The 22488-nt window shown below is 28.6% G+C and overlaps 4 protein-coding genes across 8 annotated transcripts; 1 reads left to right on the forward strand and 3 right to left on the reverse strand.

Moving 5' to 3' along the window:
- Positions 1-862: 862 nt before the first annotated feature.
- On the reverse strand, positions 863-7720 carry MED17 (mediator complex subunit 17). Its single transcript, XM_015515143.2, has 11 exons — positions 7386-7720; positions 7128-7301; positions 6927-7062; positions 5809-5989; positions 3824-4027; positions 2297-2502; positions 1951-2210; positions 1800-1890; positions 1524-1742; positions 1281-1429; positions 863-1206 (listed from the first exon to the last, which is right to left on the reverse strand). Exons 1-11 carry the CDS (start codon positions 7478-7480, stop codon positions 993-995), a joined length of 1929 nt encoding a protein of 642 aa, XP_015370629.1. The 5' UTR covers positions 7481-7720; the 3' UTR covers positions 863-992.
- A 2009-nt stretch (positions 7721-9729) lies between these two features.
- Positions 9730-11662, reverse strand: cpb (F-actin-capping protein subunit beta). The gene is made up of 4 exons (XM_015515142.2): positions 11478-11662; positions 11142-11353; positions 10892-11064; positions 9730-10315 (listed from the first exon to the last, which is right to left on the reverse strand). Exons 1-4 carry the CDS (start codon positions 11478-11480, stop codon positions 9846-9848), a joined length of 858 nt encoding a protein of 285 aa, XP_015370628.1. The 5' UTR covers positions 11481-11662; the 3' UTR covers positions 9730-9845.
- Positions 11663-12449: 787 nt separating this feature from the next.
- Positions 12450-16988, reverse strand: LOC107166477 (uncharacterized). Of its 4 annotated transcripts, none has more exons than XM_015515161.2 (6): positions 16666-16988; positions 16100-16266; positions 15915-16021; positions 15160-15211; positions 14239-14293; positions 12450-13146 (listed from the first exon to the last, which is right to left on the reverse strand). In XM_015515161.2, exons 3-6 carry the CDS (start codon positions 15991-15993, stop codon positions 12541-12543), a joined length of 792 nt encoding a protein of 263 aa, XP_015370647.1. In that variant the 5' UTR covers positions 15994-16021; positions 16100-16266; positions 16666-16988; the 3' UTR covers positions 12450-12540. The 4 variants fall into 4 exon arrangements, with proteins under 4 accessions (XP_015370647.1, XP_015370646.1, XP_015370644.1 ...); XM_015515160.2 differs by having other exon boundaries at positions 16635-16988; XM_015515158.2 differs by lacking the exon at positions 16666-16988 and adding an exon at positions 16340-16587.
- Positions 16989-17137: 149 nt separating this feature from the next.
- LOC107166476 (putative ATP-dependent RNA helicase DDX23) lies at positions 17138-20361 on the forward strand. Of its 2 annotated transcripts, XM_015515153.2 has the most exons (11): positions 17138-17285; positions 17370-17546; positions 17623-17786; positions 17851-18407; positions 18484-18617; positions 18671-18790; positions 18871-19029; positions 19115-19354; positions 19416-19676; positions 19760-19934; positions 20038-20361. In XM_015515153.2, the coding sequence occupies exons 2-11, from the start codon at positions 17424-17426 to the stop codon at positions 20262-20264; spliced, it is 2160 nt and encodes a 719-aa protein (XP_015370639.1). In that variant the 5' UTR covers positions 17138-17285; positions 17370-17423; the 3' UTR covers positions 20265-20361. The 2 variants fall into 2 exon arrangements, with proteins under 2 accessions (XP_015370639.1, XP_015370641.1); XM_015515155.2 differs by lacking the exon at positions 17138-17285 and having other exon boundaries at positions 17296-17546.
- Positions 20362-22488: the final 2127 nt, after the last annotated feature.

The following is a 22488-nucleotide window of genomic DNA, read 5'->3' on the forward strand; positions in this document are numbered from 1 at the left end:
ACCCTTTTGAGTTAACTAGTATTCATCTAATTAGCAAATAAGCGCGATTTGGGGTAGAAACCATGAAGGGACTTAGCCCATCCCATAACTTGTATTAGTAATAAGTCCTTCATTACTTATCTAATCTACATAATTCAGTAGGTACCTATCTAAATTTGAAAAGATTATTCTTTGAAGTTAAAAAAGTTAGGTTCATTATTCATGTGTTTAATGGTAAACTACTATGGAATAGATATTGAATCCGCCCACAGAACATAAAAAAGGTTTAATAATAGTATTACTAATTACACATTACAGATACAATTTCAATTAATCAAGATTTTTTGTATACCAAAGTTGTCCAGTAAAGTTGAGTAAGCATTATTTTCTTTAAGGTTGATTGTTTATGGAGTACCTTGCAATATTAGACTAATGACAAAAAACCAATATTTAACTGGTAAAAAAATATACGGCCAGTTCAAAAAATGTCATATTAAAATTATTAAAATTCATGGTTACAAAATGTCAAGATAATGGTATTTTTAAATTCTTAGAAAATAACTAAATTGGATCAATTTGTCTGAAATTGAACTATATCTTGATTTTAAGAGGATGTTTTTGGTCAATTTGACCTGCAACATACTCAATGTTCACAGCAAGCCTAGAGTTATTTTTTAATTATTCGAGAAGATCTGTTTGGAGGTGCTATAGAATTACATTATATTTAAAATATAATTAATTACTAATTCAATTAAGAAATAATTAAAATGTACACACTTGCACAAATTATTAAACAACTAAGTAGTAAGAATACTCTTTACTCAGAATCAGAATTGTATTATTATTGACACTTATTATATATAAATTAAATAATTTCGACACATTACTTTAATAAATATATTTATTTCCATATAGAAAGAATTAATTATAATTTATACTTGATTACCTAATACAATATACAACATAAACTATAATACATTTTTTTACATCAATAAGATTTTTTTGTTGACAAATTAGGTAGAATTGGTTAAACTAGCCATTAAAAGTTCAATTTTATTTAAAAAGTTTTTACCTTCCATTTTGTCCCACCTAACTTTTTTAAACGAACCTCCCAAATTTTCCCATTTTCTTTCTTTCACCAATTGACCTCCAAAGAAGTCTTTTTTTGGAGAATGTGCAATACCCACACTGACATTGCCTTGTGGTTCACATTTCACAGATATTAACCTGAAGTAAAATGTAAATGATTCATTTTATAAAATAATACGATTATTTTTACAAATATTATCTTTTAATCTTACCTATCTCCTATTGGCGAAGCTAAGAGACAAGAGCTAGCATTTCCCATAGGCTCAACTGGACCTAGACCAAGGTGAGAAGAACTAGCTAAAAATTGCCATCCTTGTGTTTTAGCTACAGACTGTACGCCCATTATTTGATGTTGATAAATCTATTACAGATATGATATTACATATAATTAAACACAAACATAAATAGTTATAAATATTTTTGATAAATTTAAAATAGTTAAGATCTATAATTACTTGACAAAAAATGAGATCTCTTAATTCTTGTGGTTCATATGATAAATACATTACTCGGCCATCTCGGCAAATACATTTTAACGATTTTTTCATTACATGAACAACTAACGAAGTTCGACAAATACAGTCAAATCCGTGTGACACAATAGTAACTTTAACACAAGCTTGAGTTGGAGAGTTCAATGAATTCCAATGTGAAATTATAATTGGGTCTTTAACCTATGAGAAGTACACAGGTTATAAATATTCTTAGTAAATATAATAAAATAAAATTACTTCTTTAGCTAGAGTATCAATAACATATTCTGTACGTAGCCTCATAAAAAAATGTTGAGCTTGTTCTATAATTTGTTCTAATAAAGTTTGACTGAAATTTAAAAAAAAATAATAATAATTTAACTCTTAAATTATATATATATATTTATACTTTTTAGACATTTCTAATAATTCAAAACGATCGGCAGCATTAGGTCCAGCAACTGCACGACGTTTACTTGGACCCAATGGCCCTGAAGAAGGATGAGGAAATGGTTGATGAGTATTTCTGTGATGTACTTCTCTTAAAAGTTGATGCAGAGAGTGTTCTAGTACATGATCATGATCAGTTTTAGATGGTAATATAGTATTAGGGTTACCATTTGTTGAACTATGACATAATCCAATTATTAACTGGATACCAGGAAATACCTATAAAATAATTGAATAGTATGATATACAATTATAATTCTATAAGATAATTTTTTTTTTTTATGTATAATTTTTCATTCACATACTGTAGCTGAAATTTGATTTCCAACAACCATATGTGGTATGGTTGCTTGCAATTGAACTGCTTCTTTGGCAAGCTGATTGAACAATTCTTTACAAAACAATACATTTTGTGCAGCTTCTAATTTTTGTTGCCAATGCATGTCTGGATTAGGAGTAGCTGGAGCTGAACCCAGTAGATTGAATGAAGTGTTAAAAATATTTTCTTGATCTAAAGAATCAAATTTAAAAATATAATTAGTTTTTTAAAAATGCATGAAATCATATTAATACAATAAATAAAAAGTGGCTTGGTGAGGCACGGTCGTACACTCAATCTGCGAAAACGCACTGAGCATACGTACCGGCAGTTGCTAGCTCCCGGATGGGTGACCACCCGGGATTTTCAGCAACATATCCTTGCCATACATACACAAACACGTGTTACAACCCTACCCACTTAAAACCTACAAACAAACCGGTGTTTCCGAATTGCGGACAAAAACCGTAAAAACATGTGAGTTGCGGACAAAATCTAAAAAGGTAACATACAAATTGCGGACACAAATATAAGATACCAACTGCGGACAAATTACCTATTATTATTCTTAAGTCACCCTAATATATATCAATTTATCGAGGCCCTAAATGAAGTACAGACTAGTAGCTATACGAAAATGAATTGTTCTGCAGTGCGAAATTTAAAACGAGCAAAAATAACTATTGAAAAGGAGGCATTTATTAGCAATCAAATTTTGCAATATTCATGTGGTGAAATCTGTAGAATATCATATATACAGGCTGTTTCAAAAAAAGTTTTACCAAAAGATCTATAAATACTATGACGATAATCTATAAGTATTTTATAAACAATTTTTGCTACAAAATTAAAACATTAAATAATTTAACAACATTTTAATAATAACGATTGCTCTTTTACAAGACACAAATATTTTTAACCCTACCTACCAACTTTTTGGTAGCTTGTCCTAAGTCCTCAAAAAGTGGTAAAGGGAAATATTTGTGACCGCAACTCACCTGATTTGAGAATTGTGTTGGAGAAAAAAAACTCTGTATGCAACTAGTACTACGATAACGAAACTCGTGTCCGCAATTGTTATGTTAGAATATTGACCTGAATAATTTCGTCCGCAATTAGTATGTGTCCAAACAAACATACAAAAATAACCCCTACCGGACCACACCACACCCAATGGCCCATGTTGCCGCAGGTTCTCCTTACAAAAATAAATAAATAAAAAGTTTTTATGAAAACTTAAAAACCAACTTTGGATTCAGTTAAGATGTTAAATATATTATAAAATTAATATGATAACAGCTAAAAAATATTACCATGTTTGTAATTTGGTATTATTTTTTGGTAAAGTAAATATGGTTTGGGATATGATGGTAGGGGAAGGTGGGTAGGTAATTTGGTATATTCTTATAAATTAAATAAATTAATAAGTTGTTATGGCACCGCTCTGTAATAAATCTTAGTTTAATGCATGACAAATATTTAATTATTGATAAAAGAAAATGCATTTAATTACCTTTTTGGCATAATACCATTATGTAAGATACTCCTTGTAGTTCAGTAGGTACAGTCACTCTAAGTGCTGATGGAGATTTGGCGATTGAAACATTCTGACTAGGAGAGGATGATGGGCTACTAGAAGAAATTCCAGTGTTTGATTGAACATCATCTTCTGCTTTTGTTACTTCAAACATACCACTTTGTCCAAATTTCGAACCAGCTGCAGACATAAATATTTAATTTATTTATAATTTTACAAATTTTAATGGCACACAATATTTTTTTTATAATTATGTTCTAAATTAAAATGAAAAATGTTATGAAATATTAATTTTTTAAATGTTCAAATAATGCAAGGCCATCCAAACCAACTAATAGGTCAACTACAGTCAACATTTCTTCCAGAAAACCCTACTCGGTCTTAATCGTAATTGGTCCAGAGACTTTCTCAAAAACTGAACATAAATTATTTAAGATTCATGTAAAGATAGCTATACTGTGAGCCTCCCTTTTCACCACTCTATCACTGTTATTCCACCCTCAAATTTACTCATTGTACAAATAGTATAGATTTTAAATATTCAATAAATGTTATTATAAAAAAATGTTTAAATAGCTCATAATTATAAATATATATTTAAATAATATAAAATTAGTTTTTAATACAATATTAATTTAAATCAATATTATTATCAAGGCAGAGCAAACATCTCACACTATTTAACATACACAATAATTAATATGCAATACACATAAACTCAGTGGTCGGGAGTAGTGCTCTTATTATAGCGATGCTATAATAGCATGCTACTTTATTTGTAGCGTCACTATATTAACCTTATATAGCGAAATACTATAATGCGCTAAAAATGTACAGTTAGCATACCAAAAATTATCACTATTTTGTCACTACCTACAATATTTTTGATGATTATTAAAATATCTATGATGATTTGATTTGTTAATTTATATTATGATAATAATGAGTGTATTAGTGAAGTTTTTGGTTTTAATCCATCTTTTTTAAATTTATATTTGATTGTAAAAAAAAAACCAACTTCTAACTTCTACTCCAACTTAAGTTACTATTTTTACCAAACCAATTTCTAACTTAATTATATTTTAACTTGGTTATTTTTTATATTAAGTAACTTAAATTTAAGTAGTTGAAAAAAGTGACTAACTTGTCTAGCTTAGTCAAGAGATGATATCCTAACCCCTTTCTATATGTGATTTCCCATTGATATGTATGTTAAAATGTAAGATACATTTATCTAAATAATAGCATTAGACATTTAAGTCTAAGCTTTAAGATTAGCCAAAAAATCTAAACCTTTTATGATGGTGATATAATAAATCTACTTCAATATAATTTACTATCAAAATTCATGAGTTATCAGATATCATAATATATTGACTTTTTATTTGGACAGCTAAATATTTGTTTAAAATATTAAATTTTGTAATTAATAATAATTTTTTTTTTTATGAAAATAAATTAGTAGTTTGTGGCATTTTGATTTAAGAGGCCTCAACATTTTCTTGCAAAACGAGATCCGGTTCAAGATCTGACACTAAATGAGTAGAAACCTTAAAATATGATAATACAAAAAGCCGAGTGACTATATAAGGTGTAACAGGACTATTTAACAAATTTCCATTATAAATACTATTATATTTGTCAAATAGTACTGTTACATTCTGTATAATGGTAACACAATATTTTTATATGATGATACTATTTTTCATATCAAACAATATCCTATAAGGGGTTAAATTCTCTTTATTTTTTTATTATAATACATGTTAATTTACTTTTTTTATATAAATAATTAACTAAATTTAATTATTTTCCTATTTCGACAGTATTAACCAACAATTTTATGCCCGAAAATTTTTTAATTGCCCTGTACCACACTACCCTTAATGATGGCCCTGATCAACGGTAACTACATATTTACTTTTATTACAATTATAAGGAATTAAATTGAATTAAATTACCTGTTTTATAACTTAGGTCACCAATAATGGCCGTAGAAACTTTTTTTAACCTCCAATTTTGTCGTAATCTTAATAACTCAATATGAAAGTCAGGAGTAGTTCTGTTTCTTATGAATTCATTCTGACTACTTCTTAAACGGTCTACAGCTGACATTATTATATTTGATGCACTAGCTAATGCCTAATTTCAAAATAAAATAACATTAATAAAATAATTAAAAGTTATTATTAAACTAGCATCTTTTATTGAGTACTGTATATTTGTAATGAATTTATGTATAATTTAGAGGTGAGTTTATATGAAAAGTCAAAAAAATCAACTGTATATTTTTTCTACAGTTAAAAATCTATATAATCTTTAGTGGCCAATGATTAAATCTAACTTAACTAGAAATATCATCAAAATCTATAATGAATATTCATAATGTTGATTAAATCATTGAACAGCATATTTAGTTTTGTTATTTTCTTTTTAACATAAGTAAGTAATTTAACTGTTTCAAAATAAATATTATAAAGGAATTCTTGTCATATACAATTTATGATTAAAATGAGTTTCAATAAATTTAAGCACATGCCACTGATGAAAACAACAACAAATTGGAAATGGTCGAAGGTTTCATAAATATAGTATTAAAGAAAATCATCTAATATATATTGTCAATAGATAATCATCCAAGTATATAAACTATATATAGTATAAACTGCCTTGATTTTAATTTTATTTACAACTTACAGTGGTACTAACAGACATTTTATTTTTTAAATAGTAGCAGACATTGATCGGTTACCACTATTGACACTATAAACAATAAGTTGAGGATAGAAGAGTGCATACAAGAATATTATTATTGTATTAATACATCTCAAGTTTGAATTATGAATTTATTTAATGTGGGGTGGTTAAATTTGAAAAAAAAAAAATATATAAATAAGTTAGATTAATATAGATAGCTGTATATTATTGTAGACAAACTTATTATGTATAATATATCAATGTTAATATAAATTAAATATATTTAAGGGAAATACAACAATTAAAATGGTTTGGATTAACCATAAAAATTTGTATATATCTTAATAATATTAATAATAATAAAAGTTTTAAATTTTCACACCTTTTTGCGGAGATAAATTTGAGCCATTGGTTTGGTTTCGATTGATTCAGTAGGGATTGGATCAAGTATCATATATCGTTTTTCTTTTGTAACAGCTAACACATCTGATATAACACAAATCTCTGTTGCTGCTCTCCTTTAGTAAAAATATTAACAAATTAATAAAGTAAATTGTATGAATAATCTTAATGTTATGCTTACTTTAGTTTAGAAACTACTGATTCAATCCATCCAGATACAGGGACATTAGGAGATGGCTCTTTGGATTCTTCTTCACTTTTGGTCTCTACTTCTTGTTGTTTAGTGTCCTCATCAACCTTACTAAAGTCAATTCTCTGTGCAAGCTTTGACAAATTATCAGACATAGACAATGCCCTTTTAAAAAAATAACCAATAAAACAATTAAATTCGTTTTGAACAAGTTTTCAAAATTTATAATTTGAAATTGAACATGCTTACGGTTGATAGATTTCCTGACCATCATATGAAATTTCCTGAATTATATTTTCGGCTTGAGTTTCAATACTTATATTTACACTTGTAGAATACGCCATGATAAATAATTTACGAATATAAATTTAAATTATTAAATAACTAAATTACTAATTAAACTTTAAAAAAATGAATTATAAAAGTTTCAAATATTGTCATTTCATTTAAGATGAAAATTATAAATAAATGTTTTCACCGGCTTCACCAAGCATACTTAATTTCATTCATCGCTCATTATGGATGAACATAAACATGAAGTAACAACAAGCAAGTACCAACTAGATTACCGTCGTATACTCGTATCGTAATATTCGTAATTCGTAATCGTAAGTTTGATTCGAGATTCAGTTTTGAGTACCAAAATGACGACCGATGACTTGGTCGTGAGTAGTGAGTGAAAGGGTGACCATATCGTAAAATGGTAAATACACCGAAAATTAACATTTTTCCTCTGTTATCATTAACACTGATTTCTCACTGATAGTGCGCTACCGGTGGGTTTATTTGGCACATTTAAGTATTTCACATATTTTTACTAGCATCGAGATACAGCATACATCTCGATGACTCATTACAGCTGAAAAATGTCTGTTCTAAAGTAATACGATAAACCGTACTAGTATATTATGATAATTATGTGCTATGTAGGAATTAAAAATATTAAATTTTAAAACGTGTTTAAGTACAATGATCAACACATTTTGGAATCAAAATTAATCAATTAATCTAGGTACTCTTTAGCTTTAAATCTTCGAACCTAAGACATCAAGCTTGTGACCCTGAAAGTGAAACTTATAACAAACTGTTTACTGTTAAAAAAGTCAGAAGCTAGTTATTTTTTTTACTAATGTTTATCAATTTAACAAACTTAATATATTATGTACTTTATTTTGGGTAGATCTGCAAGCTTCTAAAATATTAAGTAACCATATGGATCGTTATTGTTAAATCTTTATAATGAATACATTTTTTTTTTTACTTATAGAAATATATTTTTATTTAGTTACATGATCATTTTAAGGCATACACTTGCTAATGGACTTTATTTTACAATGTTAATTATCTTAACAATTTTAATATTACAAAGTACTTCAAAAAAAAAAGAGGCCAACAACATTTCAATTCATTAGAAATTTTTTAAGAATACCTATGCAGTAATATTTTTGCAGAAGTTTATTTTGGGATGTGATCTTTTGGATAAAACTCAGGTTTCTTTGCTGTATATCATGTGATTTATCAGTAATTACTAGGACTTAAATATAATGTTGGTTCCCAAACTTCAAAATGTATTTGACTGATATTTTCAATATACCATGTAATTCAGTGTTTATCAGTTGATCAATAAACAGTAATTTAATGTATATATGCCCATATTTTGTAGCTTAAATGTTAGAGCAAAATGTATGTTCTATTCCTAAATCAAAAAGCAAAAAAAAAAAATTAAGAAATATTCATTAGTAGCATACAAAAATGTTGTAGTCATCCCGTCTACAAATTGATACATGATGAACATGATAATAATATAATAAGGACTTAAGAACATTAAAAAAAAAAATTAACATTTGTTAAACATTTTTAATCATACCAATAAATACAATGTTATTTAATTTGAATAGTAGTATAATTATTAAATTAATGATGAGTAACTAAAAATATAAAATATATTAATAGGGGGTAGGACTATTAAATAGTATATACCTAAATAAAAATGTAATGAAAAAAATAAAATAAATAATTATTATACACATAAAATTTAAAAAAAAATATTATTTATATATTGAATTCATTATTAATTAACTTTAATAAATATATATTAGATCAAATTAACATTATTACTGTTTTTTTAAAAATATTAAGTTTTATGATTTATAAAGTGTGACTTAAATTATGTATGTAGTCGTAGTGTAAAGACCTACAACATAAATTCAATCAACAAAAAATAATAATAATAAGATTATATTAACTTTAGAAGTCAATAATATGTAAACAATATTTCAGAAACAGTATAATTCAAATAACTTTATAATTATTTTTAATAACTTGAACATAGTACGTTTAAAAGTAACATGAAACTGTGTTCAACTTAATAATTATTCAAAAATTATAAGTCTCGATCATAATAATAAGCCATTAAAATGTAATGGGGAGGAGAACTTAAAATTTTTTTTGTAAAAACAAACATGTTATTATTTAAAGAAAAAAATGTAATAAGAATTACTTAAGGGAACCATAATTTAAATCAATGATAAACGATTTGATAACATCATAAATTCATAACATATTAAATAGATGAATCAATAATAACAAAATGTTGAATGATTAGGCCACATTTGATTTAATTTAGACCCAATAATTTTCTAGTGAAATAAAAGTAAGTCCAGTATGTTCATAAAAAATATTGGAAGATCTATTTTAATACAATTATTACTAATTACTAGTTGGATTATTGGGATCTTTTGCATCAGACTTGGTATGTCGTTTCTGTAAAGCAGCAGTTAAGTCTTGTCTCAATGCTTCTTTATTTTCATCGTCAGCATTTAATGGCACTACACTACGTAAGCCATTCATTATATCACAAGTTTTTCCAAAGTATACTTCGTTCAGAGTATTACGCATTTTATTCTCCATATCCTCAACCATACGTCCAATATTAGCTATATGTGGTGACGAATCTGACACTGGACTGTCCATTTCTGTTTGTCTGGTCAAACTGCCTGCCAGGCTCATACTACCCGACACAGCTTTATTAGTCTGCAACCACAACATAACTGTTGATGTGAGTTTATAATGTGCATTACGACCAGTATTTTTTTCTTGGACTTCAACTACATGTATAGAATCCCAAGTACCACGAACTTTCTTAGATCCATCTCCTACCTTTTTGATCAATATAACACCTAAAAATATTAATTCAAAAAAAGTTATTTATAAATTTTATTGTTTTTATAAGAAAACTTAAAATTATGGTAAGTTGTAATAGGTATTGGGCTATTTTTTTTTTTTTTTTTTTTTTTAATTTTAATTAAATAATATTCAGATAGTAAGAGAGTATAGTAAATTATAAATTAATCATTTTTATTTTTTAATCTGTCAAAAACTGTTTCTACAAAAAGGGAAAAAAATAAGTCAATAAAACAATTAAAATTTCAAAAAAATTTAATCTATTTTAAATTTAATTTATTGAAGTTCAAAAAATCAATAAACTTAGAACGTTATAAGAATACAAATATTTTAAGATATAATTTTTATAAAATTATTATTGTTGTTTTGTTACAACTTGAAACCACATAAATAAAAATGTTTAAAAACTTATTTTTAGAACAATAAGTGTTCATTGAAAAAACAATAATTTGGTAATATGTACACATTATGTAGTTTGTACTTAAATCACTATTATTAATAATAATTACAAGATTGGGTACTATTTATATAAAATTTATAATATTGTAAAGATAATAATAAATTGTTATTACCAGCAAAACCCTGGTCTAAATCCCACAGATAAACAGAAGATACACCACCTTCAAAATACATTTCTCTATATTGATCAAAAGCCATATTAGCGTCTATTTCCAGCTTGCGCAACTTTTCAGTTGGGACAGCACCATCGTCCAGCGGTGGAAAATATGTATTACTCCAAGGTGATCTAGAACGGTGATGGTAGAGCAAAATGATTAATTTATGTCGTTCAAAATATATCATTTATATTATCAATCAACTTACCTGTATGAATCCCCGTCTCTGTTATAATCACAAAGTAAAAAATCTTTGCCAACTTGCTTGTCCCGTATGATTTTTAGTGGCTGATCAACAGAAGACAACAGATCTTCGCACAAACTTGGAACTAGGTCGATGAGATCACTCAAGTGCTTTTCAATTTTTTGAGGCGGTAAACGCCGCATAAGATCCAGTGCACAATCCATTTGAATGTCAGACTAATAAAGGAAAATAATCGAATTTCAACGTCAAATAACCGTTATAATATATTATATAATAATATTATGTTAGATGTGTACCAAAATGATTGTAAAAGTAAATAGACGAGACGTTAACACTTACCATTTTAGGGCTGCGATCACAAACACACGAGAAACAGGTAATACTATAGGACAAACAACCAACCAAAACCGATTGCCAGACGGCAACGAAACTTATACTTATAAGTAATGAATGAAGATGAATATTTATAAATTATAATAATTGATAGGTGCCAATAAAGTATACATTTTTAATAACACAAAATTCTTCGCTTATCATTGGTGTTAATTATCATAGCCACATATAAATATAACCATGGTTCATGATGGTTACTACGCTACTACCTAGTTCATATGATGAATATAGGTAGCGCTAGAATCACTTTTTCGGCAATGGGCCAATGAACATTCCCGGGAACAAATAATATTCCCCTTCCCCAGCCGGCAGCCTCTCGAAGCCCGGAGTTTCTTTGATTTAAATTTTAAACATTTAACATTCAGACTGAGTATAAATGATATAAGTATATGTATAAACTATAAATTTATAATATTATAATATTAAAGAAATTATTAAAATAATAAAATCCAATCTGTATGCTAGAACTTAAATTCAAGTGTATAGCTAACTTAATTCAATTTTATGAATACAAATTAAATTCATTTTGTCACTACATCAAAATTTAAAATGGTACTCTACTATTCTATCTAAAATTACTCTGTAACAATGATCTCAACTTATTTTGTTTTATTTTTCCGTATGTTTTTATGAATAATAGGTGGAGCTATTGATTGTTGTTTAAGAGAGTTTATTTTTTTTATGAATTTTCAGCCATCGGACTGACAATAGGGGCAAGCTGCATCAGGCGCACTTACTTAGTACTTAGTAGGCATTGGAGGGATATAAATATAATATAAAAATAACTTATCACAGCTTATACGACTAAATTTATTACAACATTACTTTTAATATTTATACATGTATATTAATTATTTATTTATATTAAGTATAACAGAGAACAATTCTTTGGTACCTACCATATTTTATTAAATATAATTATTTTTAAATTAAGTAGAACTAAGCTCAAGAACTTAGTTCATTAATATTTAATGGTATGAACAAATCAAAAATGAGAACAAAATTACTTTTAACTATTACAATTTAAAAATCTTTTTTTATGTTTCTTAAGATCGCTGTTTGTAAGGAATGATTGCTTACAATTTTCACATAAGTATGGTCTCTCACCAGTATGAATTCGATAGTGTACATCCAATCCATATTTTTTTGCAAATGACTTCAAACACACATTACACTGATATGGTTTTTCACCGGTATGAATCCTACGGTGATTAATCAATGTAAATGATTGCTTGAACAGTTTTTTACAAACATCACACTCTAAAACTTTTTTATCACTATGTATTTTTTCATGTGAATTTAAGTTTGATTTTTTTGAAAACGTTAGGCCACAAAATGTGCATTTGTAAGATTTTTCCCCAGTATGTGATTTCAAGTGATGATCCAAAGATGTTTTTTGAGTAAATAAGGTTCTACAAATCATGCATTCAAATTGTCTATCATTTGTATGTTGAGTGTTGTGCCTTAATAATAAAGAATGAAACTTAAATGTCTTAGAACAAACAGAACACTTAAAATTTTTCTGTGCATTTTTTTGCAGTTCAATGGATTTAGTATTGTTAGCAACTGGTTTGCTCTCTTCATTCAAATTCAATTTTTTTACCTTAAGCGCCTCCTGGAAAATATTCAAATTAAGAACTCAATATTCCAATAAATTATTCATATAAGTACGCTTTAATTTTAACATATCTAAGACTAAAATATAACATAGGTACTAGCTGACCCTGCAAACTTTGTACCGCCAACAGTCTATTCGGGAAACCAGGTCAGCTAGCAAGAAAAAAGAAAGTTGATAAGTCAACAATTACATTATGTCAAAAAATAACAATTATAAAACACTTACAATTTTTTTAAAAGTCACTGAAAAGTTACAATTTCAGATTTCTTATTATGATACCTACTTATTACATTTTATTTTATTTGTATTTATTCTAAACCAAGATTCATTTTTATTGTAGTCAGTGGCGAAGCCAGAAATCTCCGAAGGGAGGGGCCCACCAGATATAACACCAAAAGCATGCATTTTAGAATATTATATTTAATATTTTATTAAAAAATCACAATTTAAGTAGGTATATTAAAAAATGTACAAATTAAGTACTGTCCATTATTTTGACCAGTCTTGTAGTTGCATTCTCCTGGCAGTTTTTTATGAAAACTTGTACTATTTTCTACGCAGTTACATTTTTTTCCTTATTCATATGTTATTGACCAGCTACACGATTACACTAGGATCACACTACGTTTTAACGGCAATTAAACAGCAACTGAGAAACGTGTGTGGTATTGACGTATTTTCCGGACGCTTAAAGAGAAATGGCCTAGTCTAGAGACGATAATGCATTATCGATTTTATCTTTTGCTATTTATATTTTACTCAAAATCTCAAAACACTGCGTATTTACAATTTACTATTTTTATTTTCGTTTTTTTTTCAATTCATTATTTAATTATTATATAGTATAATATTATAATAAGAGTACTGAGTAATATTGAGTTATACTATCATATATACTACACGGACAAAGGGAGGGGCCAGGGCCCCTCCCTAAATACGCCACTGACTGTAGTACTTTATGGTACACAGTAAGAACTAAGAACCATCCTCGTAAATTAAATTTGAGCTTAGCAACACATTCAGTGATTCATTTTTCTATAATAGAATTATTGTCTTAGTTGAAATAATATAGGTATTAACACTACAAACCTCATTAGATTTTTTCTTTTTTTTCGTTCTTGTTTCCCCAAATATTTTCTTTGATCTACAAAACAGAAACATATAATATTCAATATTCACTATAAAGACGGGCATTGAAAAAACCAAATATATCCCCTAAAATGTAAAAATTCAATAATAAATATACATCACACTATTATTAGATACTTATTAGGAATTATATTATGATGGTGGCGTGGTGCCCGATATCATATCATTAATTAGAAGAGATTTTATACACATATTATACTGAAATAAAATGGAATGGTCTGGGCTTTTAGAATTGTATTTAGAATGGTCACGAGCTTAAAAAGTTAAGTCAGTGTAATTTTCATTAAATATTATCATAATTCATAATACAATTTAAATTCTGAAATCCAGAATTATTGTGTATTAAACTTTAAATTTGTGTTTAATCACTGCACTATAAATTTAAACATAAATGACCTACCTATAATACAAGTAATTGGTTTTATAAAAATAAATTATTGTACTATATACAAAACGTTATAATTATATTATACATGATTGTAAAATTATGATTATTTTTAAAACACATTTTTTGTATAAATTATAATCATTATTATAGGGTTTAAGGACATGCCTACACAGTTATTAGTCTTATACATTTTAATAAATATAATATATTATTTTTTTTAAAGACTCATTTATGATGAAACAAATACAAAGACATTACCTACATACATTTTGCATTCAGAATACAACCAATATAGGACTTAAATTATTAACTTGTGACCATTCATACAAGTTAAAAATCTACCCCAGTATGAAAAACTCTATTGTAATATATTGTTTAAGTAATGGTAGTACAAAATAAAATATTTTTTTTAAAATATTAAACATATTTACTCCACGTTAGTGTACACAGGTTGAATATATTTTAATACTTACTCTGATGAATGATCAGCATCATTAAAAGTTGTAGAAGTTATGGTATTTATATCTAAAAAATAAAAAAATTAAATTCAGTCAGACATTTTACATTAAAAAAAAATAGCTTAATATTTCATAACAAAAATAGTTTCGTACACATATATACTTATTGTATTTCGAAAATAATGAAACATAGCTTCAATCAAAAACAATTTTATTCAATGTAGGTATTAATATCAGTAAAGTCGCAAAATATTTAAATATGACTTTAACAGTTTAACCTAAGGAAATACCAATATTCCTGAAGGTATGAAGGATTACAATAGATTCTTAAGCAGTATTCAGTTAAGCCTGAAACAATCACTATAAATTATACTAACATGAAAAATCTAACTGGTAAAAATAGACAAAGTTTAAGAATATTTAACAAAAAAAATAAGAGCCTATCAAAGGTAGTAATATCAAAATTGTAGTCAAGTGTTTTATTACATTAACCCATTAGTCCATTTCATTAACCTCACTTAGCTCTTACTTTCACTTACTAAAATACTCTTTTATTTTTATTGCTTAACATAATATAATTGCCAAGTTTTGCCCCGATATAAATAAGAGTCTCAGGGTGCATAGCAATCACCAGTAGCTTGGTTGGTCAATATTGACACTCCTGAATATATAAGTATAATAGTATAATAATAATTAATACCAATTATACAAAACTAAAACAATAAGTAATAATAATATGTACTTAATAATTTTAATATTAAAAAATTTACCTTTAATTGCTTTTTTTTTCTTACGTATCCTAATTTCTTTCATGATCATTGTTGCAATTTCTTCTTTAATGGCATCCATTTCTTCTTATTTTACTGGTATCAATAAACTAAATCGATATTCGATACAAAATAATTTGCGTTTATAAATCTGTAATCGACATCATTATTTAACTACTATTTCTTACCAACAACCTAATGAGAATCGGCTCATTAATATAGTACGTGTTCCATAGCACATAACAATAGTTCGTATTGTATGGGACGTGGATATTGCCGTATTGGGTCGTATTTTATTCATTTATTCATTATTGTACACTTGTGTCTTGTATCACAAATTCACAACCACAAGTACCTATAATATAATAATAAACCTTATTTAAAAATTATATTTTAACTGTCTATGGTTAAACCACATTCAATATTACCAAAAATTAAGATACTAATTTTAGATAATTCATGAATTTTAACCATAGAGTTATAATATTGTTCTATGGTTATATATTACCAAAGAACAAAATATTACTATATGATTTTAAATTTTTAACCAGTTAGTACCTATAGATGTATTATATAGATAATAAACTAGATTGATAAATTACTGTGATAATAAAGCGAAGTCGGAGATTTATCAGTCTACTCAGTCTAGTCTACTATCTTTAAAAAAGATTATTAAATTAAATATAATATATTATTATTATTATAAAAATATAAAATACCAACTTTTCCATAGATATAATTTTTTAATATGTACTTTTAAAATTCATAATACCAGTTCCATGCTGTACATTACTGCATTAGGTAGTATAATAGTTGTGAGTAATAGAAGGTGACATTTTTCCGTCAATATAATAAATCCATTTGTTCAGTCTAATATATGGGATATATACTATGTATCTATATATATATGTGATACATCATAATATAATATGTTATAATAAATAATTATGAATATGAACTAATATAATATAATTGAAACAATATTATTTAAGTATTATATAAATCTATAACACAGTGTACTCTGAGTTATTAAAGTTTAACTGTCCTGTTTAAAAAATAGGTCGGCTACCGGCTTCAAACCTCCCCATTACCGATAAGAGCAATCAAGTATATTATCTATAGGCCTATAGCCGTGGTATACAATATTCTGTAGTATTTTTATTTTCGTTTATTTTATTTTCTGGGATATTTAATATTATGTTTTAGCTGTTTCAAATTCTGTAGTATAATTTTTTGCAATTATATATTGTGTACCTATATTATATTCTTTGACGTTGACGCAAGACTGATAACAGATAAAAAATAAAAACATTCAATAATGTTGATTGTGTGTATTTTGTATACCGTTTGAACGTCATGCGATAAGCCGATAACGTGTGTTAGGTTTATTTATTTATGTCCGCACAATTACAATTCACATTAAACAAAATATAAAATCAAAAAACAATTCCTTTGTAGACTTGGGCAGTTGAAAAGTGTCGATTTATGCGGTTTGTCTGGATTCTCTGAAAAATGGACAAGAGTAAAAACTCGTCGGCTAGTCCAACACCAGTGTCAAAGTCAGAGAAAAAGGAACCACTCTCGCTTGAAGAACTTTTGGCCAAGAAAAAAGCCGAAGAGTTGGCCAGGAGCAAGGTAAATGCACTTTCGTTTTGGTCGGTTGGCTTTGTTTGCAGGGTGGCTTATGCAAGTCTTTTGACTTATTTTTCAGCCGGTATTTTTGACAAAAGAACAGCGAGCCGCCGAAGCCCTACGGAAGAGACAAGAGGAAAGCGAATTGGTGAAAAAGAAGCAAGAGGAGGAACGCAAGAAACGTTTAGAGTTCTTGCACCAGGCGGATGGTGGGCATGGAAGTAACAATCACAGAGATGATCGGTAAAAACTACCTTCCCATCATTTAGTTGGACATAGTTTGATGACACATTCATTTTTTTTTCAGAGATCGTGACAGAGACCACCATCGAGACAGAGATCGAGATCGTGAACGTGAAAGGGAAAAAGAACACGACCGACGAGAAAGAGAACGTAAGAGAGATAAAAAAGAAGAGCCTGAAGACAAGGAACAATCTAAAGATAAGGAAAAAGAACAGGAAGCTATACGGGAGCGTTATTTAGGTTTGACTAAGAAAAAAAGACGTGTTCGTCGGTTAAACGATAGAAAATTTGTTTTTGACTGGGATGCATCTGAAGATACGTCAATTGATTATAATGCTCTATACAAAGAGCGTCATCAAGTACAGTTTTTTGGTCGTGGTAATGTAGCAGGTATTGATATTAAAGCACAAAAAAAAGATCAATCTAAATTTTATGGCGAGCTTATGGAAAAACGTAGGACTGAAGCCGAGAAGGAGCAAGAAAAAGTAAGGCTAAAAAAGGTAAAACGAAAAGAAGATAAACAGAAATGGGATGACCGACACTGGTCAGAGAAAGAATTGGACGAAATGACAGAGAGAGATTGGAGAATATTTAGAGAGGACTATAATATAACTATTAAAGGTAATTTTAGAAACAAATCCAGTTCTCAATTTCATTTGAAAGTAATTCCCAAGTAATGATTAATTTTATATTCAAGGGGGTAGAATACCTGAACCTATTCGTAAATGGAAGGAGTCTACAATTAAAAGCGAAATCATGGACATCATCGAAAAAGTCGGATACAAGGATCCTACACCTATTCAGCGGCAAGCTATTCCTATTGGTTTTCAAGTAAATAGTTTAATTTTAAATTTATATTGTATTACATTTCCTATTATTTATAGAATCGTGACATTATTGGTGTTGCTGAAACTGGTTCTGGTAAAACTTTGGCTTACCTCATACCACTTATTGAATGGATTCAGTCTTTACCTAAAATGGAACGAATGGAAGATGTTGATCAAGTAATGATAATTATTATATGAATTTATTTAAATGTATTCAAAGAATATTGAACAAATCGCACTTTAAACTATTATTTTAGGGTCCTTATTCAATTATTTTGGCACCAACTCGTGAGTTGGCTCAACAGATAGAAGAAGAAACTTTAAAATTCGGACAACCATTGGGTATTAGAACAGTAGTAGTAGTTGGAGGTTTGTCTAGAGAAGAACAAGGATTTAGATTACGATTAGGATGTGAAGTAATTACTAATTAAGAATTAACATATTACAATACAATTCGATACATTCTTACTACTTTTATCTTATTTTTACGTTGTTCTGTAGATCGTAATTGCAACACCTGGTCGTTTGATTGATGTTCTGGAAAATAGATATTTAGTTTTGAACCAATGCACATATATCGTGTTAGATGAAGCAGACAGGATGATAGACATGGGTTTTGAACCAGATGTACAAAAGATTTTAGAGTACATGCCGGTAACAAATTTGAAACCAGATAACGAGGATGCTGAAGACGAGTCCAAATTATTAGCAAATTATTATTCAAAAAAAAAATATAGACAGGTATAATTAAGTTTAATAAATGAAAAACATTGATGACTTATAACTTTGTTGACTTTATTAGACTGTGATGTTTACGGCTACCATGCCTCCGGCTGTAGAACGTTTGGCCAGAACATATTTACGTCGTCCTGCTGTAGTTTACATTGGATCCATTGGTAAACCTGTAGAACGTACGGAACAAATAGTTCACATGATGAGTGAAAATGATAAACGTAAAAGACTTGTTGAAATTCTCAGTCGTAAAGTTGATCCTCCAATTATTATATTTGTCAACCAAAAGAAAGGTGCTGATGTGTTGGCTAAGGGTCTGGAGAAACTTGGGGTAAATATGATGTTTAATTATAAATTTACATTTGTGAATACTATGGCTCAAAAATTAAATAGATTATATTAATTCTGTTTTAGTATAATGCATGTACACTTCATGGTGGTAAAGGACAAGAACAGAGAGAGTTTGCTCTGGCAAGTCTCAAAGGTGGCCAAAAAGATATTTTGGTTGCAACTGACGTGGTTGGTCGTGGTATTGATATCAAAGATGTGTCTATGGTCATAAATTACGACATGGCTAAAACTATTGAAGGTAATTTAATTGGTCATCTAATATGCTTTAAAAAAAATGTATGGCTAACCAAAGAAAACAACTAACATCATAATTATTGGATTTTACTTTTTTTTTTCTCTAGATTATACTCATCGTATTGGAAGAACAGGTCGTGCTGGAAAGACTGGAGTGGCAATTTCGTTTTTGACAAAAGATGATTCACCATTGTTCTATGATCTCAAACAAGTCATACAAGCTAGTCCAGTATCAACTTGTCCTCCAGAGTTGGCAAATCATCCAGAAGCTCAGCATAAACCTGGCACTGTAATGATGCCCAAAAAGAGGCGAGAAGAGAAAATCTTTGCTTAATTTTAATACCATTTTAAAAAAAATTCTTATAATTTAAATATAGGTACTCAAATTATAAAAAAATATTTTATTTATTAAAAATTTATTTTTCATCCCATTTATTTGTAAGAATACCAATTTTTGGATTAGCTAATCTATTCTCGTCTTGATATAATTATATCACATATGATTATCTTGTATTTTTTACTGAAATACAAGATATGATTAATTGTATTAAGTATCAAGAAATTATTTTATAAAGAAAATCATTGAACTTTTTTAAACAAAATAATTTTACTCACATAATGTAAACCTTTGCACCCCAGCCGGAAATAGTATCACGATTGCATGCACTAACCAAAGCTTGCGATATAGTTTCAAATAGTTGTTCTTCTTCCATATCGGGCTCCTAAAGAGCTTCACAAAGACCGTATAATTGATTTGAACTAGTACTTCTCACCACAAAGTTATAGGAATTTGGAGTTATTTACAAAACCTATTAAATTCATATCACACATTGCCATATCCGCTAAGATATATGATCAATAACATTTGGAAGAAGGTACTACCGATACCCCCAAGTTGATGACATCCACCGAGCTGAAAACTGCTAGCTGATGTGGCGGAATCAACTTGAGATCCTATACTCCTATTTAAGACCTGCACCTTTGAGGGTACTAATGTTGGTACAGGTGGTGTGGTCTTGAGGTGACCATTCTTATGATTCCTTTGATAGGTGTTCAAAAAATTCTTTGATGAAGGACAACCTTTATAGTTAGCGGTATGTGCGCCAGAACATAACACACATTTCGCTGGCAGTTCCGAAGATTTGACACAGTCCATGATGTTATGGTTGTTGCCGCATTTGACACAACGTGATGATTCACTAAAGTAAGAGTGTGACCGTATCGTTGACGTTGTTTGCATCAGTGGCGTGCCCAAGGGGAGGTTAGGGGTTAATCCCCCCCCCATTGGCTTTTTTTTTGTTAACTTCAACTTATTAGATATTACCATAGACATATATAAACATTTATAAATGGATATGGATATTACTTTTAAAATTATCAGTAATAAGTTATTGCTTATAAATTATTTCCCATTGGCTATTGCCTATTATAAACATTCACTATACGGATTATACTGATTAATAATCATTAATTAATAATCAGTGATTATAGATCAGCGATTATGTATTCATGTTCATGAGCAATAAATCTTCTAAGTAATAATTAATAATTAATTATGTTTATGGTAAGATATAAGATAGAATGATGGATCATGCTTATCACGTAGACTAAAAGTATAAATATAAATTTTCGTTTGGAATAACGAATAACTAAGTTGTTTTTAAGAATTATTTTTCTTTTGTATATTAATTATTTTAATAAAGATTATAAATGTTTTTAGTTTAATGTTATCATTTTATTTCAACAATAGTGTATAGTGTGTGGCTATTTAAATTAATTCTAATTGTAGAATGATACTCAATATGCATGAATGTACATAATATTATGTTTAGCAATTTTTGTGTTTGGATAACCATGATTAATTTAAATGTACCTACTTTTACTAAAAAATTTATAACATATATCCCTCCCCATTGAAATTTCCTGGGCACGCCACTGGTTTGCATTGAGGAGTGTAACGGGATTGATGCGGTTTTTCGACAACTATTTTGGAGTTAAGGTGGTAGGATAATTGGAAGATGCTCCTGTTAAAATCTATTGCTTCTAGGACAACGGTGAATAGTGGTAGAGCCGGTTTGCTAATTCGGCGGCGGACGTTTAGCACACTTATGATTGAGAAGCCCAAATCCGAGAGGGCCTTCTCTATATCTTCAACAGGAATAGTATGATGCAAATTGCGGACAAACACTTTGAAAGGGCGGATATGACGGGGGTGCCCACGTATGGCATTCTAAATCCGAGTCGTTGCAGTAATCGACAAGCTTACAGTAACCATCAAAATTACAAGGTTTGATAATTATAGAGGAACCCTTGGCAGTAGCCGTAAAGCCATCGGCACTTACCAGAGATATAAAGTCTGCTTTCAACGAGGAGTAGTTAGTAACGTTACTTATGACAATTGGCGGTGCTGGCATGGTCGTAACACCTTGACTTTTTCATCACCGTGGTGTTTTACTGGTGTCGTACTAGGTTTATTATGCTGAGCCTAGGGGGAAAGGGACAATTTTGTGGGCCGAAAGCCAGTTTTTCAGGGTGGTTAGAGGCCCCCGTGTATGTAA

Source organism: Diuraphis noxia, unplaced genomic scaffold, assembly GCF_037042655.1.
Source record: "Diuraphis noxia isolate RWA-SAM2 unplaced genomic scaffold, SU_Dnox_SAM2 contig0003, whole genome shotgun sequence".
Classification (NCBI taxonomy): domain Eukaryota; kingdom Metazoa; phylum Arthropoda; class Insecta; order Hemiptera; family Aphididae; genus Diuraphis; species Diuraphis noxia.